This window comes from Sebastes fasciatus, chromosome 24 (assembly GCF_043250625.1).
Source record: "Sebastes fasciatus isolate fSebFas1 chromosome 24, fSebFas1.pri, whole genome shotgun sequence".
Classification (NCBI taxonomy): Eukaryota; Metazoa; Chordata; class Actinopteri; order Perciformes; family Sebastidae; genus Sebastes; species Sebastes fasciatus.
Window position 1 is genome coordinate 5,949,495 of NC_133818.1, and position 20,138 is coordinate 5,969,632.

At 41.6% G+C, this 20,138-nt stretch overlaps 2 protein-coding genes across 2 annotated transcripts in view; both read right to left on the reverse strand.

Moving 5' to 3' along the window:
• Window positions 1-1,932: 1,932 nt before the first annotated feature.
• Window positions 1,933-20,017, reverse strand: pspc1 (paraspeckle component 1). Its single transcript, XM_074626500.1, has 10 exons — window positions 19,528-20,017; window positions 12,865-13,014; window positions 12,618-12,769; window positions 12,439-12,534; window positions 12,119-12,315; window positions 11,812-11,896; window positions 11,608-11,713; window positions 6,322-6,379; window positions 3,231-3,367; window positions 1,933-2,929 (listed from the first exon to the last, which is right to left on the reverse strand). Exons 1-10 carry the CDS (start codon window positions 19,906-19,908, stop codon window positions 2,591-2,593), a joined length of 1,701 nt encoding a protein of 566 aa, XP_074482601.1. The 5' UTR covers window positions 19,909-20,017; the 3' UTR covers window positions 1,933-2,590.
• LOC141762593 (uncharacterized) overlaps window positions 10,530-20,138 on the reverse strand; it is a 152,876-nt gene continuing 143,267 nt past the window's right edge. The window contains exon 4 of the transcript XR_012592846.1: window positions 10,530-11,015. The gene's annotated coding sequence lies outside the window, so the exon portion shown is untranslated. The remainder of the gene's footprint in view (window positions 11,016-20,138) is intronic.

The following is a 20,138-nucleotide window of genomic DNA, read 5'->3' on the forward strand; positions in this document are numbered from 1 at the left end:
GACATGTAGAGTTGTAAACACTCAATCCTGACTGGAATAAAACATCTTCAACCCGTGTACAGACGGTGTGTGTTTTTATTTACCTATTTTCTCCTTCACTGGAGGCAGGACACAAACCGGACCTATAAGAGATGAGAAAGAAGACACCTTTAAAACAAATATTCTGTAACACTTGAGCATACTTTTTAACATGTTATTTCATATAGCATCTGAAATATGTGTGCAAAATATAGATGACAGTGGACGAGCAAAATCTGCAGAAATAAACTAACAAGCAGTAACAAATAAACCCCAAACTGTCTCATCAGGTGACGCTTCTTTCACTCATTTTATCCAAATATATCTCAGCTGGATAATCAGATTTAGGCAATTACACAAAATTAAATACCAAATATAGATTTACAGGAACTAATGGAGCAATTAGTGATGATAAACCAGCTTTAATCCTGTCAATATGATCAGTTGAACAGTGATGTTATGCAAGCAGAGTGTAAACATGACTGAACGCCTGAGGTTAAAGCAAAGATATGATGCATTGAAACGGCCCCGATGGAGCTGACCATGGATGTATCAAGAGAACGGAGCTGACGGGAGAGCTAGAGACGGACTAGAGGAAGTAGACGTGTGAATATGTCCGGTTTTCAAAATAAGGTGTTAACAAACTGTACTATATATACAAAATACATATATAGAAATAAGATTGATTGGATTGTATTCACCAGAAGGATAACACATTACATGTGCCTTATAAATTAAAAAGAAAATACTACTAATTTGTGAGGTCAAATTCTTTGATTTTTGTGTTGCTGGAAAAAAGTGTAATAAATAATTCCTGACACCGATAGTGATATATTCGACTTCAGGACATCTCTGACTACAAACATGCTGAAAATCAAACATTTTTACTGTATTCATTTAGATATTTTCCAATGTAAAAATCACTAGAAGTGTATGATTCAACTTTTTCCCATGGTCTAGTTTTAAAAAAACATTTTTTTTTTTTTTAAATCGCAATACAAATCAATATCAAATCGAATCGGCACCCAAGTATGGTGATAGACTGTCAGCGTGGGTGACTTTCTCTCTAGATTTAGGGACTTTTGGAGCTGGTTCTGCAGGCTACTTTCATCGGAAAAGAGTTGCCAACTCTGGGATGGAGTTCAAATCTAGCGTACTCTTGCTAGTTTATCAACATTACCGACTCTACTGCTCTTCTATCCACAATATCTAGAAAATTATTCATTTTCCTGACGTGACATCCTCACACTTTCTAAAAGATACACAACCTACCAACTGTTATGTTATTCATGGTTTACAAAATAAAAGCACATATATATGACGGCATATTAGAGCCATTCTAGGTAAAATTATAATGATTACGGAGCCAGGAGAGGGGGTAATATTCCAAGGAAAACTTGGCAAATTTACGAGAAAACACACAAATTTGCAAGATTATAAAGTCATAAATTTACGGGGAAAAAATACAGAAAATAGTGGAATTTACAACTTTAATCTCAAAAAATATCCAAGTTTTTTTCTCGTAAATGTATTAATTTAATCTGGGAAATTCAGATTTTTTCAATTTCAGACTCTAAAGTTATTTGGACTGTAAAGGCAGTTTATATATTTGATCCATTAGCATGTATGTACAATGGCGTATTAGGGTAATTGTAGGTAAAAATAAATAAATAAATAAATGATTCTGGGGGAGGGAGGTAATATTCTGAGAAAAAAAAATTCTGAATTTCCCAGATTAAATTCATCTGGCCTGGGAACGCCTCTGGGTCGAGCTGGATAACGCTGCTGGGGAGAGGGACGTCTGTAATTCCCTGCTTAGCCTGCTGCCCCCGCAGCCTGGCCCCGGATAAGAGGAAGAAAACGGATGGATGGAGAAAATGACAACTCTTTAAAATCACAAAGAGACAGAACTTCCTACAAATATTTTATTTCTCTTAACCATCAAATGCAGGATGCACCGAAGCTGCAGAAACATTCACTCACTGTATGATTGAACATCTGATCAGCTAAAAGTACCGGTACAGTATATTTAAAGGGAGGACCACAAACTACGAAGGTACCTACTCTTTCTGGTTGGTGTTACACTACTTTCCAGTTTTAGAGCTCAGCAATCTTGTTTTGACTCTCATCAATGTCCAATCTAATTCATCTTTATCTAAACTCTCCCACAGCAGCTTCATTAAGTGTATTCAAGACAATAGCAGCCATAACAACTGCAGAGTTGTCTACCCACAAAGGCCTTCCTTGACATGATTTGCACACTTAATATTCAGCAGACAAAAAAAACATGAAACATGAAAATAGACATACAAAATATTTTGTATAAACATTGCAAATAAGCGTAGATACAAAGCATTGTCCTGTAGTTTTATCAGTAACAAAATAAAAGCTCCTCCGGGACAACTTGCAGGAACAATAAAATACAAAACTTGCAAAAAAGAAACGTTTTTTTTTTGCAAACATGTCCCACATGGGGGGAGGAGTAGGTCGACGTAAAACCGAAAAAGAGAAGATCGGGCTTGTGCAGAAACAAAGATCCATGAGAACCGCGTATCCGTGATGCAGAGAAAAGTTAGTATCTGCGGCGCTTGTTATTTGGCCCATCAAAGACTCCCCCTACTGGACTCCCCCTCCCAAATCCCGGTGCTGGTCCAACCTGAGGGCCTAATGGCTGCTGTTGCGGCTGCTGCTGTTGCTGTTGCGGCTGCTGCTGCTGTTGCGGCTGCTGCTGCTGTTGCTGCTGCTGCTGTTGCTGCTGCTGCTGTTGCTGTTGTTGCTGTTGTTGTTGTTGTTGTTGTTGTTGCTGTTGTTGAAGTTGCTGCTGCTGCTGCTGCTGCTGCTGCTGCTGCTTTGGGGACTCAACCTCTGGTCGCCCCCCCATCGATCCACCCTGCGGGTATCTATCGTTTCGCTGAGGTATCGTGGAGTCCGCGTTACAAAAAAAGACGGGAATGATGTATAATCGGGAGCACGTTTGGGGATTCGACACGAATACGGTGCATCCAGAAAATGTCAAAGAGTTGATCCAAGAGTCGCCATCCGAGAGTAAAAGGAGCGGTGAACCAAGCAGACAAAGGGAGAGAGAGGAGACTATTAGTTAAGTCTACAGTTTTAAGTCCTTTTGTGCCTGTTATAAGGCAATGTTATCGTAGTATAGTCTATGCCAACGATGCACTAATTGAGGGATAATCTATTCATTCCTGATACATTACCATGGCTCCGTTCTCGGACATCAACGGTGTCCCCATATTTGCGGTCCCCTCTGGGCCAACGGCTCCTCCCCTTCCACTCATTCCCATCATCTGACCCTGGTTACCAGTGGGCCCCGGAGAGCCCTGGTTATAGCCATCTACACGCAAAACAACGGAGCATTGGTTTGTCATTTGGTGTAACGTATCCCAACGCCCCGCAACGCTACGACTAATATCAATGACTTAAGTTAACGTTGGCTTTTGGTCGACAGCTAGTATTATCTGATGAGGAATAACATTTAGAATTGGTATTTTGTTTTTAAAACAACTTTGCTACTCATTTAAAATGCACCTTAACGGTACACGTTTATCAGTTAACAGTTCCATCATTAATGGTGCCTTCAAATGGGGTCGTGTTTACCATGTTTACAAGATGAGTCTATATGAATGCCCCCCTCATGTCGTATTCACGACCTCGTAAGTGGAAAGTTCACGACTTGTGACGTGTTTGTTGACGTTGTCAGAAATGGCGGAGGCCATTGAAGCGAATTTTTCGGTGCATAACAAGTTAATATATTGTCATTTTAGCCGTTTGTTTTTCTTTGTAATTCTATAATATGTCTGAGGAAGACGTTGATATTCCCAACGGCCTTAACCTTTTCCTCTGTCATTATGCCTTTGCATTTATTGCATTATGTTACCCCACTTGCTAGACACGGACAGTAATGTTAATATTGCCGTTGCTTAGCAGCGGTGTTCTCACGACTTCACCACTTGAACGCCAAGCATATTGTGTACACGACTTCCCATGTTGTAAACACGAGCTCACGAGTTTCATTTGAAGGCACCATAAGAAACGTCCTGTTAGTGTCAAATGAAAAATGAACTAACAACCAAAAACCAACGTCATTTTTAAGTAGTCAACAGTTATATATATATATATATATCATGTTAAAGTAGATATTAACAGTCACATTATACAGGTAGAACAGACCGAGACAGCAGATTGTGTAATTAATAATGAGAGGTTCTCCCTTTGACACCTAAACTTTGAGGCCAAGTGCCAACGTCCTCATCTTTTGCTAACTAAACCTTGGATTGCACATCATCTTAGTCATACAGAGTTGTTAGGAAACGACCTTTTGAAAAGCAGTCAGACCGGCACAGACATCCCAGGTGCATCCCAATCAAACACAAATAACAGAGTCCTCCAATATCATATGGCACACTTCCACCAAGCAGTCCAGTTCAGTTCAGTTCCTTAAATATTACAACGGTTATTGAGAAAAGGACCTGGTACCAAAAGTGAGTCGAGTCAAGCTGAGCCATACCATGCAGTGGAAACACGGCTATACAGATCTACAAATAGGTGAGTGTAGAAAAATACTAGTACAATCAGACGTTGATTTATGTAAACCACAGATCGTTCAAACTGTAATTACGAGCAGCTGAGTAGGAAAAAAAGTTTGCGTCAATTATAAACAAATATAATTCAGAGATATCGGACATTTCTTACGCCGACGATATTACCCTCTTTGTGAAAAGAACCAATGGCTGCAAATGCACCACTGCTGGCAGTTGCTTCAAATTAAAATCCAATATTAACACCAATACAATCAGCTCATTATATAGGGACTACACACTGTTGGATATTACCATTTTATAACATAGAACATTTTAATATGATGAATAAGTGCATTACAATCCACCTGTTTTTATGCGCATTTTAAATGTGGTCATAACTTGAGCAGAATTACCGCCCTGCAGTTGTAACCAGTCGAGTTGCAGTTTACAAATGTCATCACTACATCATTTTATCCTGTTAGACATTTGTGTCATAATTAGTATAAATTATTGAGTTATGGCCAAAAACGTGTTTTGTGAGGTCACAGTGACCTTGACCTCAGTTCATCCTTGAGTCCAAGTCGACAGTTGTGCTAAATGTGAAGACATTCCCTCAAGGCGTTCATGAGAATGGACCGGACAGACATACGGACAACCCGAAAAACATAACGCCTCCGGCCACAGCTGTCACCAGCACAGAAAAAGGTGTTCATGCTTGGTTGAGGTAGAAATGCTCGTGCAATGGAAACAGACTCGGCAAATAAATCATGACGTAAATGAAGCGTTTGGCTTAAACGCCCACCGAAGCGACAAAAAATTGCAGTAAACGGAAAAATCGGATCTGTTTGGAGCGAGGAGACTGTAGGTAACAACCTTCCTCAAGTTATTATACAAAACAAACAGAAATGACATATTTCCGTCATGTTTTCCACTTTAAGATTGTTTAATGTTGACTGCGCAAACACAAACACACCAGTAAATACTACTGAAGACAGTATAGCCAACACAGGAGATATGAGGAAATTACCCACACTTCAAACTACCATTATCCCTTTAAAAGAGAATAACTGACCACCTCCACAAACATTTAGAGTAAAAACCGGACGCTACAACAAACAACACAAATTGAACACAGCAGTTTAGTTCATATAGATGATGTGCAATCCTTGGTTATACTTGTTGTATGGTGAACCTCCAACAATCTGTCCAACATTATAGGCTCAGTCCCTGGCCCCTCATCCTGCACTCAGCAGATTTACAACAGACGTTTGTTGTTGTTTACGTCTTTTCTATAATTATTTCCAGCCATGATTCACTTAAAAATCAAGTGCTTAATAAGTGCTGTGGCCTTTAGGGTTATTTTTGTGCTGTAAAAATAAACTCAAAAGCCACTGCAGCTAATAAAATCATTCAATTTCACATCTGCATACAGCTGAGGATGAGAGCTCAGGGACTAAATACTTCTCAAACTATGAAACCTCCCCAACAACAACAACAACCCCGTTCAGTACACGGTATATTCTGTTAGTATAGATGTTGTCATGTGGTGCATTATGTTTTTTTTTCCTTTGTATTGCATCCCATGTGAGTCCGTTTTACACCCAAAACACACAAAGTCATACTTTACTCGTCGTTGAAAAGGAGCCACGTGGGATGCAAGACAAACACTAGTGGTAAATGACATTAAGGCGTTCATAATTCACTCATCATCATCGTCACATGATCTGGGTTTTTGTATCAACCAGTCGTTACACAATCATGCCCGTACCTCCCATATTAATGGCTCCACGAGGGCCCAGCTCACCCACTCTCATTTCCTGTTCTCTCTGGAAGAAGTGAAGAAGAGCAAAACTCTGCTAAAGTACAATTCTTCAGCGGATAAGCTATCGTACAACACTCACACTGTAAAAGTATTCTACACAAAACTGATGATAGAGATTGCCCGTTGCTCTTAAAGGGATAGTTCGGGTGTTTTGAAGTTTGGTTGTATGAGATACTTATCTACTGTAAGGAATACACTCGGCACAGTTTGGTGAAACAGACAGGAGTACCAGCACGGAAGCAAAACGTATTTTAGACACCTAAAAAAAATCTGTTTAAGTGTACACTATATTTAGAATATTTTAACCGCTTTACGCTGCCGCCAGACGGCCCTTTCCGACGGGGAACTGAAGCCGTTGTATTCATCTATGCTCTCGCCAAAGCCACCAGACTCCATTTAAAAAAACAGCAATTTTACCTCACAGAAAACAGGAGCTGCTGGTCTACTGCTGCCTCGATTAGTTTGTTTGTGCTACTGTGTGACTTTAATGAATCCAAACTAATCAAAGTCACACAACAACACAAACTAACTAACCGATACCGGATCGGTATACATTATATAGTGGAATATGGATTCCTTCTTGTTATTTTTGAAGATTTTTACCGAGTTGTTGATGTACGATTAAATATATTAATAATAAATAATTCAGTAAATTTATATCTAATGTATATATGTGTTATATTTTGTTTTACAAAGTTAAAAAAGCGATGGTTAAGTCGAGCCTGATGTTGTCTTACACATAACAGAATGATCCCAGTCACTTCCACACAGTGAGGCATACAGCTTATTAATTAAACACTGGTATCAGATCAGTCCAGGTATCGGGACAGAAAAAGTCAGATCGGTGCATCCCTAACAATCGATTTAGCGGTAGACCAGCAACTCCCTGTGTTGTGCGAGGTCAAATTATAGTTTTTTTCCAATGGAGTCTGGTAGATCTGGCGAGAGCATAGATGACGGCTTCAGTTCCTCGTCAGAAACATTGACTGTATAGCTGTATATATTCTAAATATAGCGTATGTGCTGACCCGTCATCTACTGTAGGTAATACACTGACTATGGATAAGTATCTCATATAACCCCACTTCAAAACACCTGAACTATCCCTTTAAGAAACATACTTATCATTCTTTATCAGTGATGGAAACTGTGAACTTAAGGTTCAGCTTCAACGCGTCTTTGCCTCCATTTAAACTTTGGCAAAGCAGAAACATTTTCCATCCTCATGCTGGATCCGTAGATTTACTCATCACAGACAAGCTTATTACAATCACAGCTCAAATCTCATTTCAAATTTGGGTTAATAATCAAATCAAATGAGCAAATGAGTAAGCAAATCTTAAAAAAAAATAATTAACCACTTAAAATGGGCTTCGGGCTATTTTATTCACACATGTATTGTTTAGGAGTTTAAAACAGTTATTTTTGTCAGCCTTTAGACCAAAATCAAAAGTTATGTCAACACAACATCCACCCATTCACACAGGGTCCTGACACACCAGCGACATCTATAAATTGCACTTGAAGACAGATTACAGTTGACCACCAGCATGCCACTGGTAATTTAAATTAGGATTTTATTGATATTACTACTCTTATCGATACTCCTGATCGGTTTGGTTCTTTATTAATACTCCTGTTTGTTTTTTTCATTCCTAAATAATTTATTTTTAATATATTATTTAAAAAAATGAATAAATTCAGAACAAGATTAGAATTTATTTATATTTTAAATATAACGAATTGTTTCTAAAGCTGCAATAGTAATATTTACATACAGCAAATCACGATATAAACTAGGCCTGGAACAATTCCTCTATCTCCCAATTCGATACTATCACGATATTTGGGTGCGGATTCGATACGTATTGCGATTTTTAAGTATTGCGATTCTACAAGTTTTGCGATTTATGGCAATTTTTGCAATTTTTTTAACACTACACTATGGGAAAAAGTTGAATCATACACTTCTAGGGACTTTTACTTTGAAAAATATCTAAATTAATACATTAAAAATGTTTGATTTTCAGCATGTATGTAGTCAGAGATGTCCTGAAGTCAAATATATCAGTATCATTGTCAGGCATTATTTATTAAATTTTTTCCAGCAACCCAAAAATCAGAGATTAAAGACATTTCCCTCACAAATTAGTAGTATTTTATTTGCATTTTATTACGTTAGCTCTGGTAGAGAGAGGAGGGGCTGCTTTGTCTCAGCCAGCAGCTAAGTTTACCAAATCTTAAGATACACATCTTAAGCTAAACAGTTAAGACTACATACAGACTGCTTTTGTTTTAGCTTGTTTGCAACGATTCGTTATTAGCCGAGCGAGCGCGCTGAGCCTGTCTGACAGCTGTCAGCTTGGTGTTTCAGGGCCCAAACACACAAAAACAGAGACGCTCCATCATCTGTTCATTCATTCATACGTCCTCTCACAATAAAACACAATTATAAATACATTTCATTCACACACAGACTAACACACAATCCTCTCTCTTTCTCTCGGTTTCACACACAATCTTGCAAACACACAAAGTGAATAAACAATAACATATTTCACTGACCTGGATTGAGTCTGCGTTAAGATTAAACGTTTTTAATGACACATTTTCCAATTAAACTTCTGGACAAGGCTTAATCCAACTCATTGAAACCAACTGGACATCGATTTATGAAAAGTTATAAACTTAAATAAATGTTATCACCAATGTATGCATTTCTACCATCTCATCACAAATAGTAGTCGTGAACTGCAGCTGTAGGTCAATCAGAAGACAACCTCTCCCTTCTAAATGTATATATGCTCTTAAAGGCGTAGTTCGGATTTTGAAGTGGGGTTGTATGAGGACGGTCGGCACGCCCCGAGTTTGGAGAAACAGACAGGAGTACCAGCACAGGAGCAAAGCAATGTACTGCTGTGGACGGAGGCAGCAGCAAAACGTATTGTAGACACCTAAAAACATCAACATCAGTTTAAGTGTACGCTATATTTAGAATATTTTCGCCAGTTTGCCTCGCTGTCAGAAAGCCCTTTCTGACGGGGAACTGAAGCGGATATATCCATCTATGCTCTCACCAAAGCCACCAGACTCCATTGACAAAAACTCCTGTGTTCTGCAAGGTAAAATTGCTGTTTTTTTCAATGGAGTCTGGTGGCTTTGAAGAGAGCATAGATAACGGCTTCTGTACCCCGATGGAAAGGGCTGTCTGATATTGATTCTTTTAAATGTCTGAAATATGTTTTGCTGCCGGCCCCGTCCACAGCAGTACATTGCTTTGCTCCCGACTGACTGACTATGTATAAGTACCTCATACAACCCCAGTTTCAAAACACCCAAACTATCCCTTTAAGGTGCCGGCAGAAAATATAGACATCTAGATGATATTGGTAAGTTAATTTGGTGTGCCAAAACTACACGGCTACAGCAATAGTAGAATCACACATGCCAAACTTCAGGAAAATTGGGGACAATATGTTAAATTACTGCAAATATTGTGATGCTCAACCTCTGTATTCTTGATAAACTTACCTGTTAAATGGTCAATATGTTCCAATTATAATAAGTAGTAATGTAAATGTGCTTTAAGTGTGATAAAACCCATGTCTATGACATGACAGCTTCAAATGCTGCAGCTAATGTAAGCAGCACTAGATGGCAGCAGATAGCCTTTATACTCTGGGAGTCACTCTTTAACAATAATGCTGCCAGCAAACAAAAATCACAAACTACAATAACACCAGAAAGAATGCAAAATAGTTAACATCCCATGGTAGATTATGTGCATCAATATGCTTTCTTAATAACAATACCAATATGTGTAAAATACACCTTTAAGTAGAAGCTATTGTAGAGTTCATATTATTGCTGTTAGGGAATTAAAGTGTACTCATTTGCAATTTTTAGTCTATAAATATTAGGGCTGGGAAGATACACCTATCTCCAGATTCAATACTATCACGATACTTGGTACTCCATATGTATTGTGATTCGATATTACATTTATCGCGATTTTTGTAACACTAGACCATGAAGGGAAAAAGTTGAATCATACACTTCTAGGGACTTTCACTTCAGAAAATATCTAAATTAATACAGGAAATTGTTTGATTTTCCGCAGGTATGAAGTCAGAAATGTCCTGAAGTCAAATATATCAGTTATTGTGAGGAATTATTTATTAAATTTTTTCCAGCAACCCAAAAATCAAAGAATAAATAAATTAAATAAATTTAAAAAACGATGGATTCATCAGGTTTTCTAGTTTCATATGATACCAGTATCTTCAATCTAGCTTTAAGACTGAGCTACAACTTCTGAAAGACAGAGTAGCGGCCACTGAATTGTTATGAGGTTAATAATTTATATAATAAAAAGGGCTGTCAATCGATTAAAATAGTTAATCACGAGTAATCGCACATTTTTTTATCTGTTCAAAATGTACCTTAAAGGGAGATTTGTCAAGTATTTAATCCTCTTATCAACATGTGAGTGGACAAATATGCTGCTTTATGCAAATATATGTATTTATTTATTATGGGAAATCAATTATCAACACAAAACAATGACAAATATTGTCCAGAAACCCCCACAGGTACTGCATTTAACATAAAACAATATGCTCAAATCATATCATGGCAAACTGCAGCCCAACAGGCAACAACAGCTGTCAGTGTGTCAGTGTGCTGACTTGACTATGACTTGCCCCAAACTGCATGTGATTATCATAAAGTGGGCGTGTCTGTAAAGGGGAGACTCGTGGGTACCCATAGAACCCATTTACATTCACATATCTGGAGGTCAGAGGTCAAGGGACCTCTTTGAAAATGGACATGACAGTTTTTCCACGCCAAACTTTAGTGTAAGTTTGGAGCGTTATTTAACCTCCTTCACAACATGCTAGTATGACATGGTTGGTACCGATGGATTCTTTAGGTTTTTTTTAATTTTATATGATACCAGTACCTTCACTCTAGCTTTAAAACCTACTCCAACCGCAAGTTACGTTAATGGGTTAAAGAAATTAGTGGCGTTAAAAAGAGCAGTGTGTGCTAAGGTGATGCTCAAAGAACAGAGAAAGGTTATGTTTGCATTTATAGAATAATAAATGATTAACCCAACAACTTTAACTCTTTGATTAGTGTAATTCTTGATTGCAGGTGTGTGTAATACTATAATATGCATCAAATGTAGCTGCCTCAGTGTGTTTGGCTGCATATTCCAGCTGTACTCACGTTGTCCATGTAGTTTGGTTTGAAGCCCTCTGGGTGGCGCCTCAGGTCCTCCTGTTCTCTGTGTCTCATCATCTCCTCCTCTCTCCTCCTCCTCTCCTCTTCATGCCTACATGTCAGAGAGAGTAAAGACAGAAAACAGTCAATCGGACTCTCAACAGCTCTCTCACTCCGTCCGAATGGTTCGCTCAAGAAAGGAAAACGCACCTCATCTCTATCTGCTTCCGTCTCTGCAGCTCCTGGTTGCGGAGCTCCTCCAGTCGCCTCAGCTCCTCCTGACGTCTCATTAGATCTGGAAGAAGGGAGGAAGACAGCATAAGTATATAAGGAATAATAAATGCAAACAATCACATTTTGAGGATCAAAACAAAAGGGCAAAATGCAGAGATCATGATAAGCAACACAACAAGCAACCCTATTTTCACATTTCAGTTCCCTTTCCACCATCACACTATACAGAGCTTCAGACTATAGGCGACATGAACCACTTAAAAGCAGCCCCACAGCCCCCTACCTTGTCTCATCATCATGAGCTGATGTTCGTGTTTGGCCGACTCCAGCTCCGCCTCCAGTTTCTCTTTGGCCTCTTTAATGTTCTTGTCCACCTGCTCTTTTTGCTGCTTCTCCATCTCATGAAGAGCTTTCCAACGAGACGAATATTCAAACTCAAACGTCCCCGGCTGAGCAAAATGTGGCATCTGCTCTCGTTCCCTGGCGGAGGGGAAAAAAAAGATTACAACTCCAGGGCTGGAGTTCAAAATGTTCTGAAAACTGTATGATCATTTTAATGTGACTCTGCACTATAAGATGACGACAAATTACCTCTTTACTTACTTATAATACGATGCAGACTTCTGCAGCAACTTTTCAGGATGTCCATCCTCATCGTCAAAGTGCTCCGAGGGCTCCACAATGGCTGGACAAGGTGTGCTGAAGAAAGGGAGACAACACTGAATTAGACCTGTGACATTACAAGACAGTGACGGTCAGTTCTGTGCTCTATTTGTCCTTACGTGGTCAGCAGCAGCGCTCCCTCCGTGCATCGCTCCAGGGCTTTACGTGCAGCTACTTTGTTTGCAAACTCCACAATGCCCTTCCCGGTGGGACGACCGCGGTCATCTGTCACGACAACGGCCCGTTCCACCGGCCCAAACTGAGAAAACGCCTGATGGAAGAGCAGCAGACACAGTAAGTGAGACTGACAAACATCCCAATCCTGTTGGAATTTCGGAGATTGTAAAGCTCTTGTGCAAAGCATACCTGCTCCAGCAGCTCGTTTGTTACAGCAGGCATCAGGTTGCGCACCGTAAGCGCAGCGCCGTGCGTAGCAAAGCGGATCCTGATTGGTCGGTTGTTCAAAATAGTCCCGTCCAACTCAGCTTTAGCGATTTCTGCCAGCGTCCGGGTTTCCTGGAAGACACGGGTACAGATTTAAATGTTAAATGGGTGTTTTCTTCAAGACTTGGACTTCCTTCTTTAAATAAAAGACTTATAAATATTGTACTAAAGGGTCTGATAGATTGCAATATTGGAAATCAGCAAAGTGACATTTTAGGATTGAAAGGCGAGATATTTATCCACTGACTTTTATTTTCTTTTCTTATTTTTCTTTAAAGGGAGTATTTGTAAGATTCAGAAATGTGTTGGCTTTTCCTGCTCAGCGCAGGCTTCAGCAGCGGGGCTCCTCAACGAGTTACGTTATCGCCTCCCGACCGCAACCGGCAGCCGAAGACACCGTCACCCGACCGGGTGACGGTGTCTTCGGCTGCCGGTAACGAGACGTAAACGTAACTCGTTGAGGAGCCTCGTCACTTCACAAGACACGGAAAACCTCTGTTGGTCTGGAGGAGCTGCAGCATTTCAGCACTCCACAAACGTCCACTGTACATTCACTAGATATTCTCAGAGGACGCGCGTGCCGTCTGAGTGAAGGAGAGCATGCAGCGGAGACGAGGCTCCGGCCACACGCGAGCACGCATATGCGAACGCGCATGTGTGCCGACCCGCTACATTTATACGCTTAAAAAGTTACAAACAGTCCCTTTAAATGTTTTGTTGTTGCATCACTGTTGATTGTAATCAACTTTAATGAACTGAGCGCCTCCTTATACTTATACATAAATAAATGATATGACATCTTTCTATTTATGATTGTGTACAATCATCTCTTTGAGTATATTATGAGCTATTTACATCAAGGGATCCAAGTCTAATGTTTATTTGTTACGGCCACTGTGTGTTGGTGTATTGTTGGTTTTGTCTGTGTTTACTATATTTATACTTGCACAATACCCTCATATTTTCAGGTGGAATTTCATTTCATTCTCATTGTGCAATATAATTTTCCACTTGTGCAATTTTGTTAATAGTCTGTTTATTGTCATAAGATATTCCTTTATTAGTCATGATAGAAAATGATATTGCACAGTGAGAATGAAATAAAATTCCACCTGAAAATATGAGGTTATTGTCAGTTTTTGGTGTGTAAGTGGTCTGACAGCTGCAGGAAGGAAGGACCTGCGATATGTATGTACATTATGTAGTGAAAATTATAATTTGTATATAATATATTGTGTATTTTAATACAATTAACAGCCAATCCTTTAGGTCTGGGAACTTGTTGACCTAATATGATTATTAGTAGTCTTTTTTTCTGCCCTGTGAATCATGAATATTCCCCATTTGCAATAGTATTCATGACTATAAGATACAGTATTGACAATAAACAGACAATTAACAAAATTGCACAAGTGGAAAATGATATTGCACAGTGAGAAAGAATGAAAGTCCACCTGAAAAATACTGTATATACTGCTCCTATGTTTATACTTCCTTCTATTTAAATGATTCATACTTTTGTTTCACTTTGTTTAGCTGATGCTTCTTGTTTTTTGCACTTTCCCCTTTGCTGCTGTACACTGCACATCTCCCCACTGCTGGACTAATAAAGGAATATCTTATCTAGAAATAAAATATTTCTACAGGTTCTACTTCATATGTATCAGCAAAACACAACAGTACTGTTCCAAAAGTAAGGAATAAAATGTGCTTATAGGAGTTTAAAAATGACATGACTCATTGTAAATCATGTTTTAAAGAGTTATTTATAAAATGTTGATGAATTATTCCCCTCGGTGTTTACCAGTGTTAACCAGCAGCTCTCTATCTCCAGTGTTAACCAGCAGCTCTCTATCTCCAGTGTTAACCCAGCAGCTCTCTATCTCCAGTGTTAACCAGCAGCTCTCTATCTCCAGTGTTAACCCAGCAGCTCTCTATCTCTAGTGTTAACCCAGCAGCTCTCTATCTCCAGTGTTAACCAGCAGCTCTCTATCTCCAGTGTTAACCAGCAGCTCTCTATCTCTAGTGTTAACCAGCAGCTCTCTATCTCTAGTGTTAACCCAGCAGCTCTCTATCTCTAGTGTTAACCAGCAGCTCTCTATCTCCAGTGTTAACCAGCAGCTCTCTATCTCCAGTGTTAACCCAGCAGCTCTCTATCTCCAGTGTTAACCAGCAGCTCTCTATCTCCAGTGTTAACCAGCAGCTCTCTATCTCCAGTGTTAACCAGCAGCTCTCTATCTCCAGTGTTAACCCAGCAGCTCTCTATCTCCTGTGTTAACCAGCAGCTCTCTATCTCCAGTGTTAACCAGCAGCTCTCTATCTCTAGTGTTAACCAGCAGCTCTCTATCTCCAGTGTTAACCAGCAGCTCTCTATCTCTAGTGTTAACCAGCAGCTCTCTATCTCCAGTGTTAACCAGCAGCTCTCTATCTCCAGTGTTAACCCAGCAGCTCTCTATCTCCAGTGTTAACCAGCAGCTCTCTATCTCCAGTGTTAACCCAGCAGCTCTCTATCTCCAGTGTTAACCCAGCAGCTCTCTATCTCTAGTGTTAACCCAGCAGCTCTCTATCTCCAGTGTTAACCAGCAGCTCTCTATCTCCAGTGTTAACCAGCAGCTCTCTATCTCCAGTGTTAACCAGCAGCTCTCTATCTCCAGTGTTAACCCAGCAGCTCTCTATCTCCAGTGTTAACCAGCAGCTCTCTATCTCCAGTGTTAACCCAGCAGCTCTCTATCTCCTAATGTTAACCAGCAGCTCTCTATCTCCTGTGTTAACCAGCAGCTCTCTATCTCCAGTGTTAACCAGCAGCTCTCTATCTCTAGTGTTAACCAGCAGCTCTCTATCTCCAGTGTTAACCCAGCAGCTCTCTATCTCTAGTGTTAACCAGCAGCTCTCTATCTCCAGTGTTAACCAGCAGCTCTCTATCTCCAGTGTTAACCAGCAGCTCTCTATCTCCAGTGTTAACCAGCAGCTCTCTATCTCCTAATGTTAACCAGCAGCTCTCTATCTCCAGTGTTAACCACGCAGCTCTCTATCTCCAGTGTTAACCAGCAGCTCTCTATCTCTAGTGTTAACCAGCAGCTCTCTATCTCTAGTGTTAACCAGCAGCTCTCTATCTCCAGTGTTAACCCAGCAGCTCTCTATCTCTAGTGTTAACCAGCAGCTCTCTATCTCCAGTGTTAACCAGCAGCTCTCTATCTCCAGTGTTAACCCAGCAGCTCTCTATCTCCAGTGTTAACCCAGCAGCTCTCTATCTCCAGTGTTAACCAGCAGCTCTCTATCTCCAGTGTTAACCAGCAGCTCTCTATCTCCAGTGTTAACCAGCAGCTCTCTATCTCCAGTGTTAACCAGCAGCTCTCTATCTCCAGTGTTAACCCAGCAGCTCTCTATCTCCAGTGTTAACCCAGCAGCTCTCTATCTCCAGTGTTAACCCAGCAGCTCTCTATCTCCAGTGTTAACCACGCAGCTCTCTATCTCCAGTGTTACCCAGCAGCTCTCTATCTCCAGTGTTAACCAGCAGCTCTCTATCTCCAGTGTTAACCAGCAGCTCTCTATCTCCTGTGTTAACCAGCAGCTCTCTATCTCCAGTGTTAACCCAGCAGCTCTCTATCTCCAGTGTTAACCAGCAGCTCTCTATCTCCAGTGTTAACCCAGCAGCTCTCTATCTCCAGTGTTAACCAGCAGCTCTCTATCTCCAGTGTTAACCCAGCAGCTCTCTATCTCCAGTGTTAACCAGCAGCTCTCTATCTCCAGTGTTAACCAGCAGCTCTCTATCTCCAGTGTTAACCAGCAGCTCTCTATCTCCAGTGTTAACCCAGCAGCTCTCTATCTCCTGTGTTAACCAGCAGCTCTCTATCTCCTGTGTTAACCAGCAGCTCTCTATCTCCAGTGTTAACCCAGCAGCTCTCTATCTCCTGTGTTAACCAGCAGCTCTCTATCTCCAGTGTTAACCCAGCAGCTCTCTATCTCCTGTGTTAACCAGCAGCTCTCTATCTCCAGTGTTAACCAGCAGCTCTCTATCTCCTGTGTTAACCAGCAGCTCTCTATCTCCTGTGTTAACCAGCAGCTCTCTATCTCCAGTGTTAACCAGCAGCTCTCTATCTCCAGTGTTAACCACGCAGCTCTCTATCTCCAGTGTTAACCACGCAGCTCTCTATCTCCAGTGTTAACCCAGCAGCTCTCTATCTCTAGTGTTAACCAGCAGCTATCTATCTCCAGTGTTAACCCAGCAGCTCTCTATCTCCAGTGTTAACCAGCAGCTCTCTATCTCCAGTGTTAACCAGCAGCTATCTATCTCCAGTGTTAACCAGCAGCTCTCTATCTCCTGTGTTAACCAGCAGCTCTCTATCTCCAGTGTTAACCCAGCAGCTCTCTATCTCTAGTGTTAACCAGCAGCTCTCTATCTCCAGTGTTAACCACACAGCTCTCTATCTCCAGTGTTAACCCAGCAGCTCTCTATCTCCAGTGTTAACCAGCAGCTCTCTATCTCTAGTGTTAACCCAGCAGCTCTCTATCTCCAGTGTTAACCAGCAGCTCTCTATCTCCAGTGTTAACCAGCAGCTCTCTATCTCCAGTGTTAACCAGCAGCTCTCTATCTCCTGTGTTAACCCAGCAGCTCTCTATCTCCTGTGTTAACCCAGCAGCTCTCTATCTCCAGTGTTAACCAGCAGCTCTCTATCTCCAGTGTTAACCAGCAGCTGTCTATCTCCAGTGTTAACCAGCAGCTCTCTATCTCCAGTGTTAACCAGCAGCTCTCTATCTCCAGTGTTAACCCAGCAGCTCTCTATCTCCAGTGTTAACCCAGCAGCTCTCTATCTCCAGTGTTAACCAGCAGCTCTCTATCTCCAGTGTTAACCAGCAGCTCTCTATCTCCAGTGTTAACCAGCAGCTCTCTATCTCCAGTGTTAACCAGCAGCTCTCTATCTCCAGTGTTAACCAGCAGCTCTCTATCTCCTGTGTTAACCCAGCAGCTCTCTATCTCCTGTGTTAACCCAGCAGCTCTCTATCTCCAGTGTTAACCAGCAGCTCTCTATCTCCAGTGTTAACCAGCAGCTCTCTATCTCCAGTGTTAACCCAGCAGCTCTCTATCTCCAGTGTTAACCCAGCAGCTCTCTATCTCCTGTGTTAACCAGCAGCTCTCTATCTCCTGTGTTAACCAGCAGCTCTCTATCTCTAGTGTTAACCAGCAGCTCTCTATCTCTAGTGTTAACCAGCAGCTCTCTATCTCCTGTGTTAACCAGCAGCTCTCTATCTCCAGTGTTAACCAGCAGCTCTCTATCTCCAGTGTTAACCAGCAGCTCTCTATCTCCTGTGTTAACCAGCAGCTCTCTATCTCTAGTGTTAACCAGCAGCTCTCTATCTCCAGTGTTAACCAGCAGCTCTCTATCTCCAGTGTTAACCAGCAGCTCTCTATCTCCAGTGTTAACCACGCAGCTCTCTATCTCCAGTGTTAACCAGCAGCTCTCTATCTCCAGTGTTAACCCAGCAGCTCTCTATCTCCAGTGTTAACCAGCAGCTCTCTATCTCTAGTGTTAACCCAGCAGCTCTCTATCTCCAGTGTTAACCAGCAGCTCTCTATCTCCAGTGTTAACCAGCAGCTCTCTATCTCCAGTGTTAACCAGCAGCTCTCTATCTCCTGTGTTAACCCAGCAGCTCTCTATCTCCAGTGTTAACCAGCAGCTCTCTATCTCCAGTGTTAACCAGCAGCTGTCTATCTCCAGTGTTAACCAGCAGCTCTCTATCTCCAGTGTTAACCAGCAGCTCTCTATCTCCAGTGTTAACCCAGCAGCTCTCTATCTCCAGTGTTAACCCAGCAGCTCTCTATCTCCAGTGTTAACCAGCAGCTCTCTATCTCCAGTGTTAACCAGCAGCTCTCTATCTCCAGTGTTAACCAGCAGCTCTCTATCTCCAGTGTTAACCAGCAGCTCTCTATCTCCAGTGTTAACCAGCAGCTCTCTATCTCCTGTGTTAACCCAGCAGCTCTCTATCTCCTGTGTTAACCCAGCAGCTCTCTATCTCCAGTGTTAACCAGCAGCTCTCTATCTCCAGTGTTAACCAGCAGCTCTCTATCTCCAGTGTTAACCCAGCAGCTCTCTATCTCCAGTGTTAACCCAGCAGCTCTCTATCTCCTGTGTTAACCAGCAGCTCTCTATCTCCTGTGTTAACCAGCAGCTCTCTATCTCTAGTGTTAACCAGCAGCTCTCTATCTCTAGTGTTAACCAGCAGCTCTCTATCTCCTGTGTTAACCAGCAGCTCTCTATCTCCAGTGTTAACCAGCAGCTCTCTATCTCCAGTGTTAACCAGCAGCTCTCTATCTCCAGTGTTAACCCAGCAGCTCTCTATCTCCAGTGTTAACCCAGCAGCTCTCTATCTCCAGTGTTAACCAGCAGCTATCTATCTCAAGTGTTAACCAGCAGCTCTCTATCTCCAGTGTTAACCAGCAGCTCTCTATCTCCAGTGTTAACCCAGCAGCTCTCTATCTCCAGTGTTAACCAGCAGCTCTCTATCTCCAGTGTTAACCAGCAGCTATCTATCTCAAGTGTTAACCAGCAGCTCTCTATCTCCTGTGTTAACCAGCAGCTCTCTTACCAGGCGGATGAAGCCGAAGCCTCTCTCTCTGTTGATGAAGACCTCGCTGATGTTTCCGTATTTATCGAACATGTTCTTGAACTCCTCCTCCGGTAGATCCACGGGCAGGTTGCCGATAAACAGCCGTGATCTCTGGGTGAAGGTCTTCTCTCCGGGCTTCCTGAAGCTGGTGATATCCAGAGTCATCTCCTCCCGGCCCTCGTCGCTCTCTGAAGCGGGAGACTGCTGCTGCTGCGGCCGCTCAGGGCTCTCTTTGTCCGGCGGTGACTGCTGCTGCTGCTCCGGGAGCTCCTGGAGCTCCGGGGAGTCGCTCCCACGCTTCACCGGCTGCGGGGAATTACTATTGAGCATGTTGACTTGTTGCATGTTTCGGTTCGCCATGCTTTGGCAGAGTTGTTTGTGTAATATTATTAAATTAAGGAGTAATGTTTAGAGGCGCACACCGCCTGGGTTTACAAGATGGCGACGGATGCGTGCGGAACCAACGGTGCCACATCTCGCGAGAGACAAACAGGCAAGCGTAACCAGTGTTGCCAGATCTCGCGAGAGAAAAGAGCAACAATGTAATTTGTAAAGAACAAGATTCAAGATTCAAGATTCAAGAGTTTTAT

Bases quoted from the DNA above. Each gene is read 5' to 3' on its own strand.
- pspc1 (XM_074626500.1), bottom strand. From the start codon at position 19,908: ATGGCGAACCGAAACATGCAACAAGTCAACATGCTCAATAGTAATTCC. The intron at 11,897-12,118 runs GTAGGGGGCTGT...CCCTTCTTCCAG, and splicing joins GCTCATGATGATGAGACAAG to ATCTAATGAGACGTCAGGAG. The intron at 11,714-11,811 runs GTGCGTTTTCCT...TCTGACATGTAG, and splicing joins CGGAAGCAGATAGAGATGAG to GCATGAAGAGGAGAGGAGGA.